At 35.7% G+C, this 25,194-nt stretch overlaps 2 protein-coding genes across 4 annotated transcripts in view; both read right to left on the reverse strand.

Annotated features, from left to right (window-relative positions):
* The window catches only part of LOC306848491 (MAP kinase-activated protein kinase 2-like), a 458,467-nt gene that overhangs the window by 219,166 nt on the left and 214,107 nt on the right, over window positions 1-25,194 (reverse strand). The window lies entirely within an intron of this gene.
* LOC306848351 (uncharacterized protein) overlaps window positions 7,404-25,194 on the reverse strand; it is a 40,160-nt gene continuing 22,369 nt past the window's right edge. The window contains exons 2-3 of the mRNA XM_079382845.1: window positions 11,928-12,098; window positions 7,404-8,166 (exon numbers count right to left, since the gene is read on the reverse strand). Of these exons, the coding sequence (XP_079238971.1) occupies window positions 8,076-8,166; window positions 11,928-12,098 (262 nt within the window). The 3' untranslated portion in view covers window positions 7,404-8,075. The remainder of the gene's footprint in view (window positions 8,167-11,927; window positions 12,099-25,194) is intronic.

Below are 25,194 nucleotides of genomic sequence, written 5' to 3' on the forward strand. Positions count from 1 at the left end.
CATGAAAATTCTCTCATTATTTGCTCATGTTGTTCCAGACCTGCATGACTCCCAACAATGGTATTTAGGCAATTTTAGTAGTAAAATCGTAAGGGCCATCGTTGATTTTCTGTGCACCATCCAGCACTTCCTTCCAGTTGGAAATACACCTTTTACATTGCTACATAGATATTATAGATAACAATTCAGCCATCTACTGGACTGGAGAACAATGGTGGCCACAACAATTTTACTATTAAACTTGAGCCACATGCACTTTTTAGCTGATAGTCCTGCATGCTTTATTAGGTATTTAAGCACAATATACAGTCATGTATTGAATTCCTTAACTAAACATTCATTAAATTATATTCTTTTGTGTTCCATGGAAGAAAGAAGGTCATGTTTTGGAATGACGAGAAGAAATAAATGACAGAAAACTAATTTTAGTTTCACTATCAAGACTAAGTGCATTTATTCAAGCATTTTCAATGATGCAATTGTTTTCTTTGCAAATATTGATTGCTAGATGGCATCACATTTCCACGGTCTGAAAAGTGCTATTTATATACTTCACAGCTATGTGTAACTACAACTGTTCAAACATACACAATATTAGTTTATAGGCTTTAACTGGGTTTCTACTGGTTTTGTAGTTCTAGCTGTCATGTGGCTTGAAACCTGCAATTGCAATCCCATAAACCTCCTCTGAATGAAAGCTGCAAGTTATATCACAGAGGTTTGAGCAACCACATAGCAATGCACTAAAACTAGCTTTACTTCTGTTTTACTTTAATACTAGTTTGGAAATTGGCTTAATTTAGCCCAATCTGGCATCTGCTGCCTACATGCACTGACAAAACTGTAGTGCTGTTTTATTCTGGGAATGCTGCTGTAACATCTGCTCATAAAATTGTCGTCTTGTATCTCACATCTTCCTTTTCCCCATTCCTCCCACTCCTCCCACCCACTCTCTCTCTCACACACATGTAGGAGTGAGGAAGGTAGGGTTGCTTAGTGACAGTTGCCGTGAGACCACCGTGGGAGGGGAGGCAGTCATTAGAAAGAGTGTTGCTATAGATACAGAGCACTAATACAGTAACCGTGGGTGTTGGTGGATAAGTTGCAGGTTGTAAGATTGTAAGACTTTGAATGTTACAAGAGATATATAACATATACTACTTCTTAAATATAAAGGTTCTTTATTGGTATCTGTGGTTCCATAATATTTATGGAACCTTTAACATTCCATAAAACGTTCTTTGTAAAAATGAACATTTCCCCTTGTGGAAACTTTATTTTTATGAGTGTATTCAAATATACCTAGCAAATATACCATGATCATGATGGGTCAATAATTGCTCTTTTCTTATTCTATTTTATGATACTGCAAACGTCAACTTACTGACCCACAAGCGTTTAACAATATGTAGCTGAATAATCAATATCAGTGCTTTATTAAGAATGGCTAAAGGAATTATGTAAGTTGATCTAGTATATTAATGCATGCGTTGTGTTGCTATTTTTCTCCAGTGTTATTCTTGCTTTCAGTTTAGGAGGAAGCAGTTTGGTGTTTGTTAAACAGACAGGAATGTTGTAGTAACTTGCTGAGCAGGTTGCATCAGAAACATAATATGTCCAATTAAACTTTGCAAAGAACTAAATGCTAAGCATATTTTGCTCTGCAAAGCAAAGACACCAGAGCCAGTTTATATTCAGTGGCCTCAAGAGGTACTTGAACTTATACCAAAAAAAAAAAAAAAGCCAAACTAAGTGGCATTTATGTAAATAAAGACAGCATAAATAGACCTTCCAAAACACATATTTTAAAGGGATAGTTCACCCAAAAATGAAAATTCTGTCATCATTTACTCAAAGTCAAGTTTCTGAGTTGAGCACAAAAGAAGATGTTTTGAAGAATGTGTGTAAGATGTTGATGTTGTGTGTAGCCATCGACTTAAGAAAATACTATGAAAATAAATGGCTACAGCAACATTCTTCAAAACATCTTCTTTTGTGATCAAACTCATACAGGTTTGGAACAACTTGAAGGTGAGTAAATTACGACAGAATTTTTGGGTAGAGCAGTCTGAAGCTATAAAACAAATGTGTTGTTCAAAATGAAGATAAGTAATTGTTCACTTTTAGATTGAAATTACAAGAAAAGCTCTAACATAATTTATTTCTAGATGACAATTGGTTTGACATTTTAAGCAAATACATTTGAGGCCATTTTTGTGCTGTGTAACAAAATACCATTAAAACAAATTGCTATATAGAACATTGTGTAGAAGCTTCCAGAACATGCTATTGCTGTAATGATGTCAATATTCAAATATGCTTTATAAATAAACTTTGTAACACCATTCAAATGTGACCTTTGAGATATTATCTGTCATATTAGTTCAGAGGCAGGACAGCTCAGCAGAAACGTGAAAGGCATCCCTGCTGATAACGAGCTGTAATTGCTGTGTAATTGGGTGAGACTGTGGGCTGTGACCTGCATTCATTGTCTTCAAACACCTTGACGTAATTAGTCTCTGATTATATTCTAATGGGTGGGAAGACACCTTTTTACAGTGCTTTTACAGTCAGAACCGTAAAATAACATGCTAAAACATCAGAAATTTCAATAATGTGCTATGTTGACAACTATGATTGAAAAGTGGACATGCCACACATTTGCACTGCATATAAAATTTGGAAGCATATTTTTAAGCAACTTTTTTTTTTTACAAGTTTTTACACCGTTTGTACCAGGTGAAAACTGATTTCTCTTGACACCCAAAATGCTAATATTGGAAACAGTTTTTTGACAGCAAATGGAGGTTATTTTTAGCTGACACAGATGGTTAACTAAATCTAATGTGACTCACCTTAACAAAAGCATTTGTAAGAAAGATTAACTTCAAAGTTAGTTTCAAATTCTTAAAGTGGCAGTGCAGAATCATGAGAGGAACTCTCATTAGATGCTTCAATCTAGGGTTTAAAAAATAAATGAACAAGAGTCCATTTTAGTCCATTAAGCAGGATGACATGACATGACCTGAAGACAATGCTGCAGTGGCTTCAGGACAAGTGTCTGGATGTCCTCAAGAGGCCCAATCAAACACAGAAAAGTCCCAAAAAGACCTTCCAAACGGTCTGACAGGGAATAATGGGAGAAACTGACCAAAAAAGCTTGTTGACACTTCCTCATGTCAACAATCTTGTCAGTCTATGGTGATATGATAAAATAAGCACAGCAAAAATTCTCGAACAAAGTGTGGGAGAAATGACAGCATCTGAATAATTTCTGATAGCTCTGCAGCTTCACAGAGTCAAAAGGCGTGTGATGAAAGAATTATTACAGAAAATCAGCACGTTATTGAGGCAAACAGCAGGAAACAGCTGTCAAGACCAGCTTAAAAAGAGGATCAAATTGAGTCCTTTTAAAGTCACAGATTCTGATTCTAGAGCCCGTGTGTAATCAGTGCTATACAGACACACTAATCCATGTTGTCCACAAGGATGAAAAACTGTTTAAAACACCACACACACACAAACATAGCAGAACGGGTAAACGCAGTGAAGTGTTTCAGCTGCTGTTCCAATACTTTCATTACTGACTGATGCCGACACATCACAGAATTACAGAGGGGCTGTGATTATTATCTTTTCCTTTTTTAAATGTCCCACAGGCCGGCTCCAGATGGAGCATTCCAAGGTTAAACGTTCACGTATCTATTACATTCGTGTAGTGAAATACTTATTCTTATAGTTCCTTGCCCACAAAGCGACAACAAAAAAGTATTAACTGAATTAAGAACATACACACGCATAATAACATGTAATATAATAACCTATCAAGAAATAAGATGTGAATTAAACAGAATAGTATATAGTAGGTAAATAGAATATTAGAGATTCTTTTGCAAAATAGATGAAAAATACAAACACACAGGAACTGAATAAAAAAAACTGCTCTCATTATGGGAAAAATCTGCAGAATGGAATTAAAGCGCTAAAATATGTTAAACTGAGCTTGTAATACAGTCTTATGATTAAGCATTTAGATGGCTGAATGTGTAATCAAATTAGCTCAAATTAAATTAAATATTTAATTTACTGAAATGCAAGGTGTGTGTAGAATTTTATACAGATTTTTTTCATGCACAGATACTATTTGGGTCATTTAATTAACTTTCATTCAAGGACAAAAAAGATGCTTAACATTTTCTACCGGATTGACCAACGCTATCTCACAACCAATTCAAACGTATTTTACGAGGTGGCTAATTCGTACGACCTCACCCGTACGATTTGTCTACTCTAAACCCCACGGGTAGGTTTAGGGGCGGGGTTAGGTGTAGGTCATTCGTACAAATTCATACGAATTGGCAACTCGTAAAATACGTACGATTTGGCAAAAATCGTATGAATTTGTACGAGTGAGGTCTTACGAATTCATAAGAATTTGCCACCTCGTAAAATATGTACGAATTGCTCTGAGATCGGGCTCGATTGACTTTCATTACATAGACAAAAACAGTTCAAATATTCTTTAAAATATCTTTTGTGTTTCACAGAATAAAAAAAATCAAATAGGTTTGGAACGACATGAGGTTAAGTATATTATGATCATTTTTATTTTAAGTGAACTTTCTGTTGAAGAAAGGCATTCTTTTAGATAAAAACAGATCACTTTCATCAGATATGGTCATACTTCCACTTGACAAGATTAAATATACTGAAACTAAAAATGAAACGAACCAGCCAAGCGCATCTGAACACCACCACCACAAGCTGAGCCTGCAAGCAATCCCACAATCCATTTGACCAGAGCTACACATGAGGGTCTGTGTATTAATAAAGCGCTTACCTCCTCTCTTTTCCAGCATTCACTCTATCCTGTCAGACAGGTCCCATACTGCTGATTATTCCTCATCCATCCACAAAGCTCATATATACTCTCTTTTTCTCCCTCTCCTTGTATTCCCCCCTGCACACACACACACAGCTCAGGGTCTCAAAGGAGCTCCTGCAATCTCTTCATGACACACAGACAAACACAAAAAATACTTTCTCTTGTCTCTCACTGCTCTGCCTGAATCGTGTTCACCTGTTCTTTAGCTGCTGGCTATAATAAGCATACAATCAGTAAACACATTCAAATAACCTGCATTATATGGCAGGAAATAATGGTCCTAAAAATAAAAAGACCAAAGTGCAAATATGGCCACAGCATTTCCTCCTCTTTGACACAATAATATTATTCACACATACAAACAAAAACATAGAAATGCTGACACTTGTGTTTTACACCTAAACTGTATATATTTGCCTAGAGCAGTTACTTGAACTTCAGACAAAAACTTGTTCTGCCTGCACTAATATGTCTAATACTTCTTTAATACTTTTATATTGATAGCAATAATCCACAGACTCTGTTGTGTGATGGACATTGGACAAACATAAGAACACTTACCGTGTTGCTGGTAGAGACAGTCAGTCATTCACACTGATGCTATGTGACACAACCGCACCCTCATACAAACACACATACTGCAGAGTTGAATGACTACATTTCTGACAGTCTTTTGACAGCTCGAGCGCAGGGAAAACAATGTGTATAAATATAGCCGTCTGATGCACATATGGTGATTAATGCTGCAATATTAACACCGTCGGGAGTGAAGAGTGAGAAGGGGACAAGGAATGGTTCATTTCATACATGCATTCCTGAACAGCATGTGTGCAATCGAAAAGGGGCGGAGCAAAGTTCATGAGCTTCAGGAACAAAGCTGGTGAAAGATTCACATAAACAGAGTTTTCAGTCATCACGTTTATTCATATCTACAGCATGTGTGAGTTTCATTTCAATAATAGCACCTTGTTTTCATTCGTACAAATTCGAGTGGCCTACAAGTTTGATAGTGTGCTGCTGTTCCTTTAAATATCATACAGTATGCATATCATTAAATATATGACATTAAAATGTCAACTGGGTATACTATTGTACATCTATGTCATTCTCAGGAAACACTGCCATTGTGTCACTATGACTTCAAGGGGTAGTTCACCCAAAAATTAAAATTCTGTCATTAATTACTCGCCCTCATGTCGCTCCAAACCCGTAAGACCTTCGTTCATCACCGGAACACAAATTAAGATATTTTTGATGGAATCTGAGATGATATTCCCACGATCAATGCACAGAAACGTAGCAAGGATACATTCGCTGAACGTGATCAGCGCTGTTTACATTCAGTACAGCGGGCGCATGCTGAATGTAAACGATGCTCACTACATTGATTACATTCTAGGATACTCTCCAAAATGACAGAAGATGGTAACTCATGGAGGAAAACTGCTGAATATTTATGTTATTATTGTTTTCTTTGGGCACAAAAGTAAGCTATTCTCGTAGCTTCGTAAAATTATGGTTGAACCCCTGATGTCACGTGGACTATTTTACAGATGTCCTTGCTTCGTTTTTGTGCGTTGATCGTGATAACATCATTGCTGTCTATGGAGGGTCAGAGAGCTCTCAGATTCCATCAAAAATATCTTCATTTGTGTTCCGATGATGAACGAAGGTCTTACGGGTTTGGAACGACATGAGGGCAAGTAATTAATGACAGAATTTTCATTTTTGGGTGAACTATCCCTTTAAGGTTCAGTAACATTAGCTAAATTTAAGGTAAGGTCCATTGTCTATTTTCAATAGTGTAGCAAAGTAAGTCACTTTCAAAACATGCAGCTTTCTAGGCAACTTCCACAACTTCCAGGCAACTTTAACACATTTTGATTATAAAAATGGGAAGATTGTTTTGAAATGTTTCTAAATGCTGACCATGTCCAGTTTTCTTGTTGTGATTGTTATTTTAAGGTTACAAAAACTTTTCTTATGTTCTACTGATTTTATTTTTACTTTATTTGAATATTATGTTATTTGAATATTTACATTATTTGAATATTTATTTTGAATATTCAAAGAACGTTTTCTGTCAACATTATGCCAGCGCACTACATAAATCATATACTAATAAAGTTATACAAATGTTCCATAAACATTAAGAATGTTTCATCTTAACAGTTATATAACTTTAAAAAATATATTGGTAGTGAAAGTTGTGAAAACGTTCTACATATGAAAATATTTTGTCCTCCCCAATCACGCAGGCTCCTGATTTTGCCTGAAAAAATTCATCAAACAATATAAATGTGACAGCACATTTATATTACTACTGATACAAGTTTCGTGTAATGCTGTTTTTTTTTCCATATCAGCTCATTAAATTTCACCTATTGAAATTAAAATGTCATTTCATTTTCTGTTCAATGTCGTGTCATTTTCCTCATTTTCTGACCACAACTTCCTGCTTAAGATTTTCTGAAAATTCACTATATTGTTAAATTTTCAGGCAAAAATGTCAGCGTGTCCTGATAATGATTGACTTTATTCATAGTGGCACATTCAGATTTAATATATGCCTCCTACAAGAGAAAACAACAACAGTAAACATTAATTATGAACAATAGGTTAACACAGTGTACACAAAATCAGCAAGAACAGTGACATTTGGGATACCACTCATTTACAAAAAAAGGTTCTCAATGATAGGGATTAACAGATATTAAAATGTCAGCATGAAAAGGAAAGAATAATCAGCAACTATACTGATATTCTATTTTAATATTATATTATAGTAGAGTCGGCAGATAGTATATGCAGTCTATAATACTAAGCAAATTTAAAGACATCTCATACGGCTGCAGACAGAGTCACTGTATCTCTGTGCAATGTTCATTCAAACATAAAGCAGCTTTATGTCAACATTATTGACTCTACCTGCTATTTCTGTACAGAGACATATAGAAATACAGTCACTGTCACTGTCCCCAAACTTAATGCAATGTTAATTTATCGATTAATTTGATTAAGACGTTTTCAAATTACTTAACAGAACAAAATGTAACAGCACTTAATCGAGACAACAAGCTATTGAACATGCAATTACAAAAACTGTACCAAAAGAATCATATGTCCTGTTATCAGAGTTCAAGCAACTAATGTCAATCAAGCTGTTCCACTCAAGCTGATTGGCTGCAGGTTAGCGAGAGGAGGGGCTACTGCACCCGGAGGCGGTGCAACAGAACTGATGGACAGAATCACTCTCGCCCTCCTCCTTCTCCTCTTCCTCACTAATGATGAGGGACAAGAGGGTCAGAGAGTTGAAAGAGAGAGATACAGCAACAGAAAGTCAGAAAAAGAGGGATGAAAACACATAAAGAACATGAAAAAACAGACACAAAATTATTGAATTTAATTGTATCTACCTGTAATGAACTAAAGGAAATTACGGCACCATTGATAGGTTAGATTCACAGTGCTCAGACAGACTGCTTTGCTCAAATGTGTCCACTAGATGGCAGAATTAACACATTCCACAAGTTGCTAAATCACAGCTTTATGCATCATCTGTACTGGAGCACCACAAAACTTTTAGCCTAATTGGAAAATCTATAAATAGTTTGTCTGTATATGTATAAACATCCAGTTGCTTGGTACTGTTTAGCTAAAGTGTATAAACATTAGCCAGTGTAAGCACCATTTTTAAATGAATGCGAATGAAAATGAGGTTATGATGGTATGATTTAGTTTGTTGTACTGTCTCTATCTACTTGGTCACATCTGTTTCACAACCCATGTTGCTGTTGCTTTTTTTCCAGTGAAAATACTTTCATAAACACATTTTTAAAGTTTCTTTTTCATTAAAGCTGAAGTGTGTAATTTATGTAACATCACCAAACAGGTTTCCCAAATCCTCTCATTGTCATTGGTCAGCAGACAAATAGCCCCGCCCTCAAGTATTGAAAAGTATATTGATAGGAGACTAATAAAAAAAAAAAACTCGATTACAGTATTAATCTTGCAGACAAATACTACTAATGCTCAGAATAATGACAATCAGACTGTGACTTTAATTAAATTTATTTAAATTGAACTAATTTTTGGTAAATATTGTTATCAATGCATTAGGCCTTGAATACAATACATTTGACTGTTTTAAGCAACATTAGCACATGGTTGGAAGCAGGTGTACAGTTTTTCGTAGCAGCTAACATTTTAAAAATACACTTAAAAACACATCAAAATCTTTGTCTGAAAGATTGACAAAAAGTTGGCTCATTTCATGAATGAGGCCGACTAAACACACTGTAGTTCAATCCATCGCACCGTTTTCTCATTCGCATCAAATTAAATACCTTTGAGTGGATCACACTCAGAATGATACTAAATTAAATTAAATTAAAGAGCGAAACATGATATTAGAGTAAAGAAAATCAGAAAGTGAGAGAATCTGTCAGAGTCTAAAATAATGAGGTTGCTTTTATTTTGGGAGGCATTCTGCCAGCAGACGTGCGCACGAGGCTTTAAATGGCACAGTTAAGGAAAAGAGGATAGAGAGCGACAGATCAAGTTCACACACTCTGTGTCTGTCTCTTCTTTTACTCTCTCTCTCAATCATGGCTGTTCTGTGAGGCTTAAACTGAGCCAGCCATGTTTGATCCTGCGTGTACACAGAGTTAGTGAGACGCTGGAGGAAGAGAGAGACAGAATGAGGGACGCTGGTGGACAAGGACAGAGAAATAAATGAAGAATTGATGGGGTACGAGGTAAAAAAGTGGTAGCAACTGTATATGACAGGCATCCATCAAACTGTAAGACATTAATTGGTACCTCTCACTTCCTCAAGCGTCTGTCTGACAAGCCTCATCTAGCATCTTCTCTGATAGTGCTAAAGTGATCACTTCCTCCTCCGCAGTCTCTGAAGTGTCCTTCTCTTAGCACTTCACAGCGAGGGCAAGAGGAAGGACACGGCACACACAAAATGTGACACACTGGGTGAGGGCAGCAGTTTGGATGAGTGCAACAGGTCAAAGATCAAAGAGTGAGGGGCAGTGTGGAGTGTTTGGTAAACTGCCGGTGAATCAACAGATTGCAAGACATTGGAAAGCATTACACCATGTCCTCACATCCCATGTCAAGATAAGTTAAAGCAACAAGTGATAAATCCTATCTCTTCCATGTAAGACTCTACCTGACTCTATGCTGCTTACAATACCATTCAAACGTTTAGGGTCAGTAAGATTTTTACTTGTACTCACCAAAGACACATTAAATTGATCAAAACTAACAGTAAATGCATTTTTGAATGATTTCTGTTTCAAACAATGCTGTTCTTTTGAGCTTTCTTTTCACCTAAAAAAAATATGGTTTCCACAAAAATAGCAGCCAATCATCATATTAGAATGATTTCTGGAGGATCATGTGACACTGAAGACTGGATGAACGATGCTGAAAATTCAGCTTTGCATCACAGGAATAATTACATTTTAAAATATATGTGACGCTGGACCACAAAACCAGTCATAAGTAGCGCGGGTATATTTGTAGCAATAGCCAAAAATACATGTATGTGTCAAAATGATTGATTTTTCTTTTATACCAAAAATCATTACGATATTAAATAAAGATCATGTTCAATGGGGATATTTTGTAAATTTCCTACTGTAAATATATCAAAACTTCATTTTTGATTAGTAATATGCATTGCTGAGAACTTCCTTTTGGACAAATTTAAAGGTGATTTTCTTAATATTTAGATTTTTTTGCACCCTCAGATTCCAGATTTTCAAATAGTTGTATCTCAACAAAATATTGGCCTATCCTAACAAAACCATACATCAATGGAAAGATTATTTATCAGCTTTCAGATGATTTATAAATCTCAATTTAAAAAAATGTGACCCTTATGACTGGTTTTGTGGTCCAGGGTCACATATTACAATAGAAAAAAAATATTTAAAATTATAATAATTAATAAAATTACTATTTTTACTGTATTTGTGATCAAATAAATGAAGCCTTGGTGAGTATAAGAGACTTTTAAAAACAACAACAGCAACAAAATCTTACCAACCTCAAACTTTTGAACAGTATTGTATATGAATATTCAGGATTTTAAGAGTTACAGCATAGCTGTACAGCTGTCTATTCAGCAACAGCACTCTTGATTGTGTGACACTGATTCTCTTCATACATTATTGTATATTCTGCTTACTTATCACAAAGGTAATGTTATGTAGCTGGTACAAAACCTTAGGTACAAAAGCTAAAAGGTACATCTTTGTACCTTATTTACCCCTAAATGGCACATATTAGTACCTAGAGTGTACATATAGTACCTTTTGAAAGGGTACTGTCCTAATGACAGTTTTGTATGTTGTTTTTTTCTCTCTGAAAGTGTAGAATATGTTCAGACTTGATGTGATTTTGTGAAGACAGATTACTTGATAATGGACACTTGTTGCATCACACATGGTGTAAAGCGGTGTTCATAATCACAGCATTTTGCAGAAAAACTTTTACATTTTAATGAGAGCTGGTGATTTGTGGAGAGTCTTTTTTTACTTTTATATATAGGACATTAGAGTGCAGACATGAAAATAGTTGTAAGAGAGGAGTGGGATCAGGATCTGAACCAGCTCAGACTCAAACATGGGCCATTGAGAGCCAACAGCTCTTATAAGTTTAACTTGCAAATGAGCAGTGATGCAGTCACCAATAAAACTACAGTATCGGGAGGTGGGTCACCTTCTGCACTCCCATTGGTAGTTTCTGCATTGTGTTGCTGCTCATTTGCATAAAGTTCAGCTCAACTTTGTCACATTGACAACAGTTGCTGCTGCTAATGTTGTCGGAAATGACTCATTTATAATGAATGACTTCAGGACGCTTTGTCACTGCAAACGGCTGTAATTGTGAACGGCTCTTCAGGATGATGTGGGGATCTGAAGAGGGGAAACAGGCTGAAGTGGCATTAAGGAAGGCTGTGGGTACAGAAACTAAGGGAACTAGAGGATTTTGGCTCTGTTGGCCCTCTGCTGGCCCTTCTTACCTGGCACGCTCTGAGCACCTGTTGGAGGCCGGCTCGGGTCTGCCCAGCCTGGAAGGGCAGCAGAACTGATGGTGACTGCGGCTTTTAGGTGGCTGATGGGAACTGAAGGTGGAAGCTGAGGAGAGATGAGTGATTGTGGAGCAGCTGGAAGATGAGTGTAGTCTGACACCTCTGAGAGAGACAGAGAAAGACACAGAAAGGGATGGAAGGACGAGTGGAGAGCAAATAAAGGGACAGAGATGGACAGAAAAAGAAGCAGATAAGCAGACGATAGCAAAAACATACAAACAAGCAAAAGCAGTTCATACAATACAGAAACAGTTAGAGAGACACTGTAATGAGATGTTAAAAGTTAAGTGTTAAGTAATGTCAGCTCAACTTAAAAATGAGTGTTAGCAGCAATTACAATCACACACACTGAAGAAAAATTATAATTTGGACCAACTTGGAACAAAAATATTCAAATTTGTTACAGGCAAATGTATTAGTTTTTTTTCCTTTTTAAATTATATTTATGGTTTAGTTCAAACCTTAAATTTTGATTGAATATTCATCAAAAATGGTTATTTCTTAAAAAAACTACTTATTATTAAGACAAATATATGTATACGGAGTAAAAAGATCATTTATTATAAAAAAATGAAGTTATTGAAAAAATATGCATAATCTTTTCTGTTATGTACAAAATTAAATTTTCTGCAGTCAATAAAGCTTGCCCATATGTGTTCTGCACATTAACAATCTGGTGTAAAACTAAAATACTACTAAAAACAAAACTTCTCTTTCTTTTTTTTAGCTTCTTTAAAAAAAAAAATCCTATGGGGTGTGTTATTTGCTTTTATAACAGACACCAAGAGAGTTTCAGTTAGACTAATTGGACTTTATATAAGTGACACAATTTTTTCACTTTTTTCAGGACAAGCATAATGGAATAAAAAACATGAAAACAGACACATAATAGATATGAATATTGTACAAGGAGTAATTTTTATTAAAGACACCAATGCTCTTGCAGTCTTCCATCATTCATTATTTTTCACAATATGTGTCTGATAACCTATCAATGGCTGATATTAAAAATCAATTAAACGGGAAAACAAACAAACAAACAAAACAAGTGAAGATTTGCTAAAGATAAAAAGATTTAACAGTGTTTTTAAATTATTAATGTGTCTTTAAGTAAATGTTAAATTGTGGAAAACATAAAAATAGGCAACATTAGCATGGATATACAGTATGGACCAATAATTTAATAAATCAGTACTAATAGCCGATAACTGATATGGTAACAATATATTGTGCATCTCCAGTGTGATATAATTTTGTCAAGTTTTCTTTTAAAAATATTTAAAAAATAAAGTAAAATATTTAAACAAGGAAATTACTGAGTGCACTTTGAATGTGAATATTAGTCTGGATGTAAGAAAGCTATTCAAATGTCATACTTTGCAATAATGGTCATCCTGCTGTAATGTAAAAAGCAGCATTGTTTGATGTGTGAATGAGAAGTAGAGCGAGAGAAAGATGGAGAGAGAGGACTCTTGAGCTCAGAAAGGGAACTAAAGTCTCCTACCACCCCTGTGGCTTACATAAACCAATACAGTTACTGAAATCTTCACATTGTGTAAGTCTGCTCATTATGCGTATGGTATTTTCCCCCCTTGATGCCTTTATTCAGTCCTTTTCATACTGTATGCACTCATGATATTTGCTATTCAGCTGACATTCAAAGGCGGCCCACATGCAGTTTAAGCGCTTCTGTCTGCTTCTCAGCAAACGGCCAAGAAGAATGAAGAATCAGTGAAGTGGTCTTCACTGAAACACTACATGCTCTTCCATAAAGCAGCTGTGCTGCATGAGTCACTCCATCTGTAGCACGTTAGCAATTATCTCTAAAGCCACAACAGTCAAACATGCTGATCCAAAACCTTTCATTTTACCATGGCAACAACATCATGTGATACAAATTTATGTTTCCTTCAGGGTTGTAAAATATGCATAGTCTCCCTCAATCTTAGTGAAACTAAAATTCATCCCCTTTTCATGCTTTTAAATTAAGCAAATATGAACCAAGTTGGCAAAATGAGTCAATTTTCAAAAATAAGTTATTTTTATTTTATCCATTAAAATACCTTCAAAATAATACAAACCCGATTCCAAAAAAGTTGGGTCACTGTACAAATTGTGAATAAAAACAGAATGCAATGATGTGGAAGTTTCAAATTTCAATATTTTATTCAGAATACAACATAGATGACATATCAAATGTTTAAACTGAGAAAATGTATCATTTTAAGGGAAAAATAAGTTTATTTTAAATTTCATGGCATCAACACATCTCAAAAAAGTTGGGACAAGGCCATGTTTACCACTGTGTGGCATCCCCTCTTCTTTTTATAACAGTCTGCAAACGTCTGGGGACTGAGGAGACAAGTTGCTCAAGTTTAGGAATAGGAATGTTGTCCCATTCTTGTCTAATACAGGCTTCTAGTTGCTCAACTGTCTTAGGTCTTCTTTGTTGCATCTTCCTCTTTATGATGCGCCAAATGTTTTCTATGGGTGAAATATCTGGACTGCAGGCTGGCCATTTCAGTACCCGGATCCTCCTTCTACACAGCCATGATGTTGTAATTGATGCAGTATGTGGTCTGGCATTGTCATGTTGGAAAATGCAAGGTCTTCCCTGAAAGAGACAACGTCTGGATGGGAGCATAATGTTGTTCTAGAACTTGGATATACCTTTCAGCATTGATGGTGCCTTTCCAGATGTGTAAGCTGCCCATGCCACACGCACTCATGCAACCCCATACCATCAGAGATGCAGGCTTCTGAACTGAGCGCTGATAACAACTTGGGTTGTCCTTGTCCTCTTTAGTCCGGATGACATGGCGTCCCAATTTTCCAAAAAGAACTTCAAATTTTGATTCGTCTGACCACAGAACAGTTTTCCACTTTGCCACAGTCCATTTTAAATAAGCCTTGGCCCAGAGAAAATGCCTGCGCTTCTGGATCATGTTTAGATATGGCTTCTTTTTTGACCTATAGAGTTTTAGCCGGCAGCGGCGAATGGCACGGTGGATTGTGTTCAATGACAATGTTTTCTGGAAGTATTCCTGAGCCCATGTTGTGATTTCCATTACAGTAGCATTCCTGTATGTGTTGCAGTGCCGTCTAAGGGCCCGAAGATCACGGGCATCCAGTATGGTTTTCCGGCCTTGACCCTTACGCACAGAGATTGTTCCAGATTCTCTGAATCTTTGGATGATATTATGCACTGTAGATGATGATAACTTCAAACTCTTTGCAATTTTTCTCTGAGAAACTCCTTTCTGATATTGCTCCACTATTTTTCGCCGCAGCATTGGGGGAATTGGTGATCCTCTTGCCATCTTGACTTCTGAGAGACACTGCCACTCTGAGAAGCTCTTTTTATACCCAATCATGTTGCCAATTGACCTAATAAGTTGCAAATTGGTCCTCCAGCTGTTCCTTATATGTACATTTAACATTTCCGGCCTCTTATTGCTACCTGTCCCAACTTTTTTGGAATGTGTAGCTCTCATGAAATCCAAAATGAGCCAATATTTGGCATGACATTTCAAAATGTCTCACTTTCAACATTTGATATGTTATCTATATTCTATTGTGAATAAAATATAAGTTTATGAGATTTGTTAATTATTGCATTCCTTTTTTATTCGTAATTTGTACAGTGTCCCAACTTTTTTGGAATCGGGTTTGTATATGACTTGTTGGAATTGGCCAAAAAAAAAAAAAAAAAAAAAGACTTAGCTACAGCTGTTTGAAATCGATAGAGTCTGCAGAGTTGATTTTGAGAAAAATCCAGTTAAAGTTTTCTGAAGATTCCAAAGCAACGTTGCATATTTTCCTCCAATTGTGTTGTGTATATAATCAGGCAAATGGGTACATGTAAAAAATTTAACAATTTACTATTTCCACTCTAAAAACAAATGTAAAAATAATGTACTTTTTATGTACTGATTTTATTTATTTTTTTACTGATTTTGCATTGCATTGTGTTGTGTTTTACAGTTAACGGAAATGTCCATAATATGCCCATGATACTATAATTTTGAAAAAAAGCAAGGATACACCACAAAAGTAAATATATTTACATTAAACATAATTTCTATTTCTAAAAAATGTTTTTCTTTTGAACTTTCTATTCTATTATATAATGTATATATAAAAATGTATAACAAAAACATCAAGTAGGACAACTGTTTTCATTTCATTGATAATAATAGGAATGGTTTCTTGAGCAGCAAATCAGCATATTAGAATGATTTTTGAAGGATCACGTAACACTGAAGACTGCTGAAAATTCAGCTTTGCCATCACAGGAATATAAAATCATTTACAATTATTTATATTTATATATTAAAACATAAAACACTTATTTTAAATTGTAATAAAAATTTCACAATATTACTGTTTTTACTGCATTCTTTATCAAAAAATCCAGCCTTGATGAACATAAGACTACTTTCAAAAGCATTTAGAAATCTTACCAACCCTAAACTCCTGAATGGTAGTATATAAATATAGCTAGGGTTTGTGTATGCAAGTCCAAAAAACAAGAAACCATGTGAAACTTGTGTATTCATTAGCAGCAGAATTCAGCCACATGCTGTCACAACACTTTTTCTTTAATTGGTCTCATGAATGAATCTATTTAGTAAAAATATTTAGAAAATATTGTCATAACATTTGCCTGTTTAGTCCCACTAAACAAGGTCAAAGAGAGAAAGAATGCAAATACCACCGTCATGAGGTACTGTAAATACGCCTATGAATTAATAAAAAGCTAATGAATTGCTCCTGAAATGTTATAACATATACCATAATGTTTTCAGTTTTTATGGTGATAAAACACTGGGGCGCAGGAATGAAAAGTGAATCATTATAAATCTTAACAGCTTGGTTCATGAATATTAATTAGGAGATGTAACGTACGCATAGCCCTTGTTGAGGCAGGTAAGTGGGCGCTAGATATAGTAAATTGTTCGTTCAGTCCACACCAGCTGGCAGAAGCTTCAGCTTGGTTGTTTTATGTGGCTGGATATATATTTTTTTCTCTGCACTATAACGGAAAGTAACTAAAAAAGCACAGAAAGTCTTTGCTTTTAAGTCAGTGCAGTGTTTATAATGCACAATATATATGCAAATCATGTGGATTGTCACTACAGATCATTATAGACATGGGATTAAACAGCATCTTACCTCTGTAAATGTTTTGTGACAGAGACTGAATTAAAGGCAGCGAGAGAGACAGTCAGTCCCCGGAGCGAGAGCTCCCAGTAGGAAGATTACGCAATACCAACAGTAAGAGCTTTTCAACAGAGCCACATTTATTACCCCCACGCCACAGCCTGCACCTATCTGCTAAAGCACGAGTAATAGCCTCACCTGAAGGGTCTCGCTTTCCATTTCACACACACATTTAAGTCATTGCTTTTCCAAAGCTAAAAGATAAGGCTCGATTTCCTCATTTCTGTCACACTTAACTATAATTAAAGAAAGACTCAATCCTCTCTATTTAGATTCTCCACTTCCCTCACACCTCTGTTTATCTTTTCCATCCCTCAGTCTTTCTAGCGCTTCACTGCCTGCTTTTACTTTGGCATGCTGTAGGGTCAGGAAATTGGTCTCGTAGTGAGAGAGAAAAAAAAAGAGAGGCTGTCTCAAAACCTAGTGAGCTGCCTAGCGAGACAGCATTTGCATCACTGAAACATCTGAGTATTTGATTTGAACTCGAATTGAACTCAAAATCCTACTTAGACAGCATTTTTAGATGTGTTTGAACATTTTATTTGAATGTCACAACTCAAAAGCTAGCGAGCTGCAAACCAAAAGATAACATTTGGGCATCATAAGCACATTGGAGCACACGATTTTAATGTCTGAACTCAAATCTGGGCTGCATTTCCCAAAAGCATCGTAAGCTTAAATACATCGTAGACCCATTGAAACCCAATGAAGCCACGATCAACTTAGGCTTACGATGCTTTTGGGAAACGCAGCCCTGGTCAGTTTCATATGCACGTAATTTTTTGCATCATAGATGCATTTGAACATTTGATTTGAACTTCCAGACTGAAAATGTAGTAAGCCGACAACCTAGAGATCATAACCATGTCTGAATGTTTGATTTGAACATTCAAACTAAAAATATAAGTGAGCAGCCTAACTAGACCACATTTTCTGGGTTCTACAGGAATATTTAAATGTTTGAATTGAGCATTTAACTCAACACCTTATAAGCTGCCTAGACTGGTACTAATGAAGCGTTTAATTGTTTGAATCAAGCGTTCAATCTCAAAACCGAGTGAGCTGCCTACATAGACTGCATTATAGGCATGATGAGCACAATTATACATTTGATCATAACTGAAACTCTAAACCTAATGAGTTGCCTACTTTCCTGAGCACCTGAGTTACCTACTTATGGACAGCATTATTTTGAGTACTTTAGGGGTATTTAAATGTTTGAATCAAACGTATGAACTCAAAAGTTAGCTTCCAATCTAGATGCCATTTTATGCATCATAAGCATGATTATACATTTGATTGCAACATTCAAAATTCAAAACCAAGTGAGTTTCCTACTTAGACAGCATTTTTGGGCAACACTGTAGACATGCTAAAATGTTCAAATTGAATATTCAAACTTAAAACCTATAGTGAGTTGCCTAACTAAACAGGATTTGTAGGTACTAATGTAATGTTTTATTGTTTATTGCAAAACCTAGTGAGCTGCCTAGCTAGACAGCATTTTTAAGCATCACTGACATATCAGGTTATTTGATTTGAATTCAAAATCTGTTGAGATGCCTAAATAGACAGCATTTTTAATGCATGTTTGAACATTTTGATTTGAATGTCAAAACTCAAAACTTGCAAGCTGCTTATCAAAAGATAACATTTGGGCATCATAAACGCATTCAAGCAACTGATTTTAATGTCTGAACTTAAAATCTGGTGAGCTGCCTACATAGACATCTTTTTTTACCCTCACATCACAGACATGTTTGAATATTTGATTTGAAAGTCCAGACTGAAAACATAGTGAACTGCCTACCAAGATAGCATTTGTATGCATCATACTGGTGTTCGATTCAAATTGAAAAAATAGTGAGCAATCTGACTAGATAACATGTTTGGTTAATGTTAAATTAAGCATTTACACTCAAAATGGTGAGCTGCTGTTTCCAGCATCATGTATCATATTTGATTCAAATATTTTAAAATGTTGCCTGTTTAGATGTTTTGGATATCAATGGAATGTTAAAACTGAACATTCAAATAAAAAAAAGTGAGCACAGTGAGCTGCCAACATAGACAGCATTTTAGGCATCATCAACATGTTTGAATGTTCAATTTGAACATCTATACTCAAAACCTAGTGAGCTGGTTTTGGGTATTGTAGAACCATATTTTAACTCAAAACTTTAATGATCTGTTTACAGAGACAGCATTTTGGGGCATTTTTCAGGTGAATACTCTACTGTTCAAACAATTTTCAGGTGAATACTCTACTGTTCAGACAATTTTCAGGTGCATACTCTACTGTTCAGACAATAAAACTCAAAATCTATTAAGCTGCCTTCACAGCGATTTTTGGGCATTGTAGATATTTCATGATTCAAAAACATTCAGACTTAAAACCTAGCGAACTGCCAACCAAGACTTGTTTTTGTTACATAGTAGACTCGTTCAAATGCCGAAATTGAATATTCAAACTCAAAGGACTGCCAAAGTAGACAGCATTTTTAAAACTAAATGAACTGAACCAAACCAAAAATGCTGTCTAGGCAGGCAGCACACTAGGATTTGAGATGCAGCCAGAGAGTGAGTGAGGAGAGAGAGAGAGGCATCCAGGGATGAGCAGCAGGATAACTGGAGAAACACCTACACAGCGAACGGTGGATCCAGCGTTTGAGGAGACCACGGGATGGAAGTTTGGAAGCTCACAGGAAGACACAGAGGTGGCTGAAGGACAGAACTAGGACTTCACACAGAGGAGGAGAGGAGAGTGGGAGGAGAAAGACAGAAAATACAATAAAAAAGTGTGCAAAAGGCTCGCTATGGGGGTGGCTGAGGGCAGGGAAAGAGAGGGAAGAGGATATATTTCTCCTGACTCGTAAAATGATAGATGTTTAAAGATCAGTGTCAACGTGTGGGAGCATCTGTGCTTATTAGAGAGCAAAATGAGAGCGAGAGGAGGAGAACAAAAATAACAGCCAAGAAAAACAAAAGAAATGAAGAATGAGAGAAATGTTTTTGAGGACGAGTGTTATTGCGATTGAAACAGAGAGAGTCAGCGTACGGTCCTCTCATCTCATATACACAACAATAACATACACAAACAGCACATCCCAGATTCATTTCTAGCGTTATTTTCTATTCCACATACTCAGCTTAGAAAAATATTGAGTGTCCCTTTAAATAAAATATTAAGGTTAGGGTTAAAATATTTCAATACAATCCAAAACAAGATGTGCATTAATATTTCAAGAAAATATAGCATACTCTTATTGAACCGCTGAAATACTCCCACATAAATGACCCCTCCAATCAGTTTGGTAAAGTTTATGTAATGTGTTTTTACAGTAAAAGCTCTTCTGGGTTCTGTAATAAAGCCAACATTTGAGCAGATGTATTGAAGGGGTGACACATCCTTGTTTTCCAGCAGCGGTGTGCCCGCTCCAGCTGACTCAATCCTTCTTTCAAAATAGAGAAATACATTCCTGAGATGTCCTTGATGTTATCAGCTAAGCTCTGCTGTTACAACGCTCCAGATTTTATGTTGAACTCGCATCTATCATGGGTAACAGAAATGCACTGGCAAGACAGATAACAAACTTCTTCAGATAACAAAACTCTTTTTATCCTATAAAGCTGCCAGTTTGACAAAATGTTGTGCTGATCTTAATCAGAATTCATTTATACTGACGCACTGACAGAGGAACAAACAACAACACTGAAGAATTCAACTAGTTAGAAAAAGGAAAAGCCACAGAAACAAGTTTTACATTTCACTATAGGTCAGTGTTTCGTTTTTGTACAGACTGCTGTTTGCAGCGAGGCACTGATTCAGATTGAATATGCACATGAAAAATCTATATTTAAATAAGGTAACACTCCACTAACTAGTGTTGCAAGCACATGTCAATTCTACTAACCCAAACCAGTCTGCCAATACTCTCAGAGATAGCTGACATGCCTTTGCAGAGTTAGTAGAATGTCTAAAGTGGACTATCAAAAGAAAGTACAAGCATAAATAATATATCTATATCGAGAGATCTTGAAAATAAAGTCATTATATGTGGAGAATCTCTACAAACATCGTTTTATTAAAAAATGTCTTTCAGTATTCAGCCTTAAATTTCCTACAACTTAATTCTTAAAGCATTATGACTTTTTATTTTAATGTTACAAATTTATTGAAATTCATACATATAAACATACTGTATGTATATATCAAATATTTTTATACAGAGATTTTAAGAATAAAGCTGTAATAGGTCGAGAATAAACTCTGCAAATATATTTCAGTGTTAAACCTTTAATCTCAAAATCTAAGATTTTAACATGGCACTAAAACACCACTGTGCAATTGAAAGATGTGATCTTTTTTTTTTTTGGAATGGTACATAGTCTTTTTGTATCTTATCACATTCAATTTAGACTGCAAGCTCACATCTTAATGTCATTTTGTTTCTGTGGCACTATAGATACAGCAGTGGCACAGGAAAAAATGGCTGCAAAATTGGATGAATCAGCTGACACTGGTACATTAATTTCAACAAGCATATTCTTGTTCAACAAGCATATGGGGATGGTATAAAAAAATAATCCTAAAACAATTACAATGATTTCATTTAAATACAGTGCAGCATTATTTTGGCACATTTAGTACTTGGTTAAACTGAATTGAGGGTGGTTAGTACAGATTATTTTTTTGTAGCTGTAAAATTCTTTGCTAAAAAGTGGCACAGTTAGCTGTTCCTAATTTAAAAAAATATATATATTTTAAAAAATCAATAGAAGAAAAATAATTTGCAATCTTACAGGCATATGTTTTAGTAATAACATAACTGTTCAAATTAATTTTAGCATGCATAGCATCTGCAAAATATATGTTCCTGCTTTTATAAATTCATACATTTGTCAGGGAGATAATGATTAGATTTTAAAGAGCCATGGCTCTGAATGTGAGGCTTCTGGCTGTGGCAGACTGTAAATGGTACAGCACTGCACTGACATTGCTTCGGCCCCCGGTTACCAGGACACACTCCTGCTGCCTGGCAACCCAGCGGCTGTGCGTGTGTGTGGGTGTAGCGTGAGGAGTGCCAAGAGATGAATTCCAGTGTTCAGAGACCGAGATGAAGGATTATTACATTCTAACCGCCAGCACCTGCAACCCTTTTTTGTTCTGCAGAGTTCCACTTCAGCTCTGCAGTAATAACTAGTGGCACTATTTTACTGGTTCAGCAGTGGGTGAATCTGCTGGGTTGTGCTCATATAATGAGCTATAACACTAGAAACTACTCAGTACACAAACATTATACATGATGTCAAGTAAAATTAAAATCACTCATTTAACTAAGAACATAGAGGTTTTCCAGGGCAACATGGGCAAACCTACAATTTAAATAAAAGAAATCTCATCACCGAGATAGTTTGAAGTAGAAACATTCTGCATGTTGCTATCTGAAAAGATGAAAAGGTGTCTGCAAAATCATTATAAAAAGACATCAATGCATCAGAGAGAATATTCGGAGAGTGGTTTGAAATGTGATGGGGCTTCGGGATTAAAACAAGGTTGAGAACCACTAGTGTAGAGGCTAAAGTTCATGCCTGGTAATTGGAAGGCTGCTGCTTTGCTCCTTGTAAGGAAGCCATGAGCTTTCACCATTATGCCCTCAACCCCAGACTGCTCCAGCTGGATAATGGCAGTAATAAGTGCACTATAAGCTCCTTTGAATAAAAGTCTCTGCTAAATCACTACTTCAAAATCTTTTGTGGATGGTAATGCCAGGCTGCATTACAAATGTGTAATTAGCACCTGAAGAAATGACTGCTAATATTAATGAGAAGATGACTTCCAGGAAAATTTGATATAAGCTACACTTTTCAGATAAGAAAAGGATTAGATGTGGAATAAAAATATGAAATGACTCATTAAAGGAATATTTCACCTCATAAATGACTCACCTTTATGTTGTTCTAAACCTGTGTGACTCTTTCGTTTATGGACACAAAGGAGAAATGCTGTGTCTTTATTTTCCATGCAGTTACAAAGTGTGAACACTGAAGGTTTGAATCTTTAAAAAGGACACCAAAGCACCCTTAAAATATAATGAAATCCGACCCTTCTTAGACAGCAACGCAACTGACACATTCAAGGCCCAGAAAGGTAGTAAGGACATCATTAAAATAGTCCATGTGACATGAGTGGTTCAACCATAATTAGTAAGTCACGAAAATATAAAATATATTAGTAAGTTACGAAAATATCTTCATTCTTGCTCCAAAGATGAACAAAGGTCTTGCTTGTTTGGAACGACACAAGGGTGAGTAATTAATCACAAAATTTTCATTTTTGGGTGAACAATCGTTTTAAGTTATTATTCACTGAATCACTGAAGGGATCTCTGGTTATTAACCGCTGTTACCAAATCATTGAATTGAACCCAGGATCGGTTTCAGTCATGTTCCTGAGCAATTCATTCAGATCATTAATTCAAGCAGATTAACCAAATGAACTACAAGAATCAATCATTTTGCATGTTTGTGTCCTTCTGACAATGAGAAAATGAACTATTTTACAAGGTGGTGCTTTCATATAAGTTTGTACGATGTGATTCCTACAAAAACATACAATTTTTTGAAAAAAGGTAAGCATGAAGCGCTACCCCATAAACTAGGAATGCATCGATCTGATACTCAGTATCTGTATCGGCTCCGATACTGGCATTTTCTGCCGGATCGGGTATCGATCAGACGAGACCGATCTAAATCTGATATTGAGCGTATACTATTCTGTGTTTTTGTTAACCCCCATGAAAGGCACAAACATTATAAAGCACTATAAAGTATTCGTGCACTATAATTCAAGTGTTCTGGAGCTGTTCCATAGTTCAATGTGAGGTACAGATGAATACTTGTCGTTAAATTCAAGTTGACGTTAACTCTTCTCTAAATAAATTTTACACATAAATTTTACACTTTTATCCACTAAATGAGCTCATTTCAAATTTGATGCCTGCTACAGGTGTCAAAAAAGTTGGCACGGGGGCAACAAATGGCTGACATCTGGCAACTAATTAAGTTTTTCATTAATTAATTTTACAACAATACAAAGAGTAATGTATAAAATTTTACCAGATTTAGTCCTACACTTATTAACTTTAATTTGGTCCCCACTAAATAATGTTGATTCACTAAATGTTTAGAATTTATTCAATTATTGTGAATGCGAACCCATGATTTTTCAAGAGTATCTTTTTCTGCGGAATTATCTACTAACCTAGTTCATAATAGTATTTTTGTCATAGATTATGATTATATATTTTTTCATTGGTTATTTTTCATTAAAATTAAGTTGTCTATATTTAGCAGATTGTGTTCAACACACAAAAGAGTGACGATTAGGTCAACACAAAAAAAAACTGCACTGGTATCGGTATCGGCAAATACTCTGAATTTTCAGTATCGGATTGAATTGGTTCTGAAAAAATGGTATCATTGCATCCCTACCATGAACCTAACCTTCAATAGGACATAAGCAAATAAAAACAAATGGGATCTGCTGTGAGATTTGTTGGAATTTCACATTTTGTGTTTCACAGAAAGTCAGTCATGCAGTTTTAGAACAACATGCTGGGAAATAAATATTGACCAAATGAACAAAGGCATAAAAACACTGTACTTTACAAACAATCTAAGGTTAAACTAATTCACAGGAAGGAATAATTTAACTGGTAACATCAAATGTCCCGTTTCACGCAAATAGCTATTGCTAATCATGTCTCATCAAAAACAAATTCTGTGTCACTTATTAGAAAAAAATATATATCCCACATATTTTCCCCCAACAAAGTATTTTCCCCAAATCTACTGTTCTCCATATTACAGTCTCTCTCTCTCTTCTTCCTCCCACCAATGTTTCTTTCACTGTTGTGTTTCGCCCACCGAGTTGCTCTGAGCTCATATGGTTCCCTCGGCAACAGATCTCCTC

Source organism: Barbus barbus (genome assembly GCF_936440315.1).
Source record: "Barbus barbus genome assembly, chromosome: 28".
In the NCBI taxonomy this organism is placed as follows: Eukaryota; Metazoa; Chordata; class Actinopteri; order Cypriniformes; family Cyprinidae; genus Barbus; species Barbus barbus.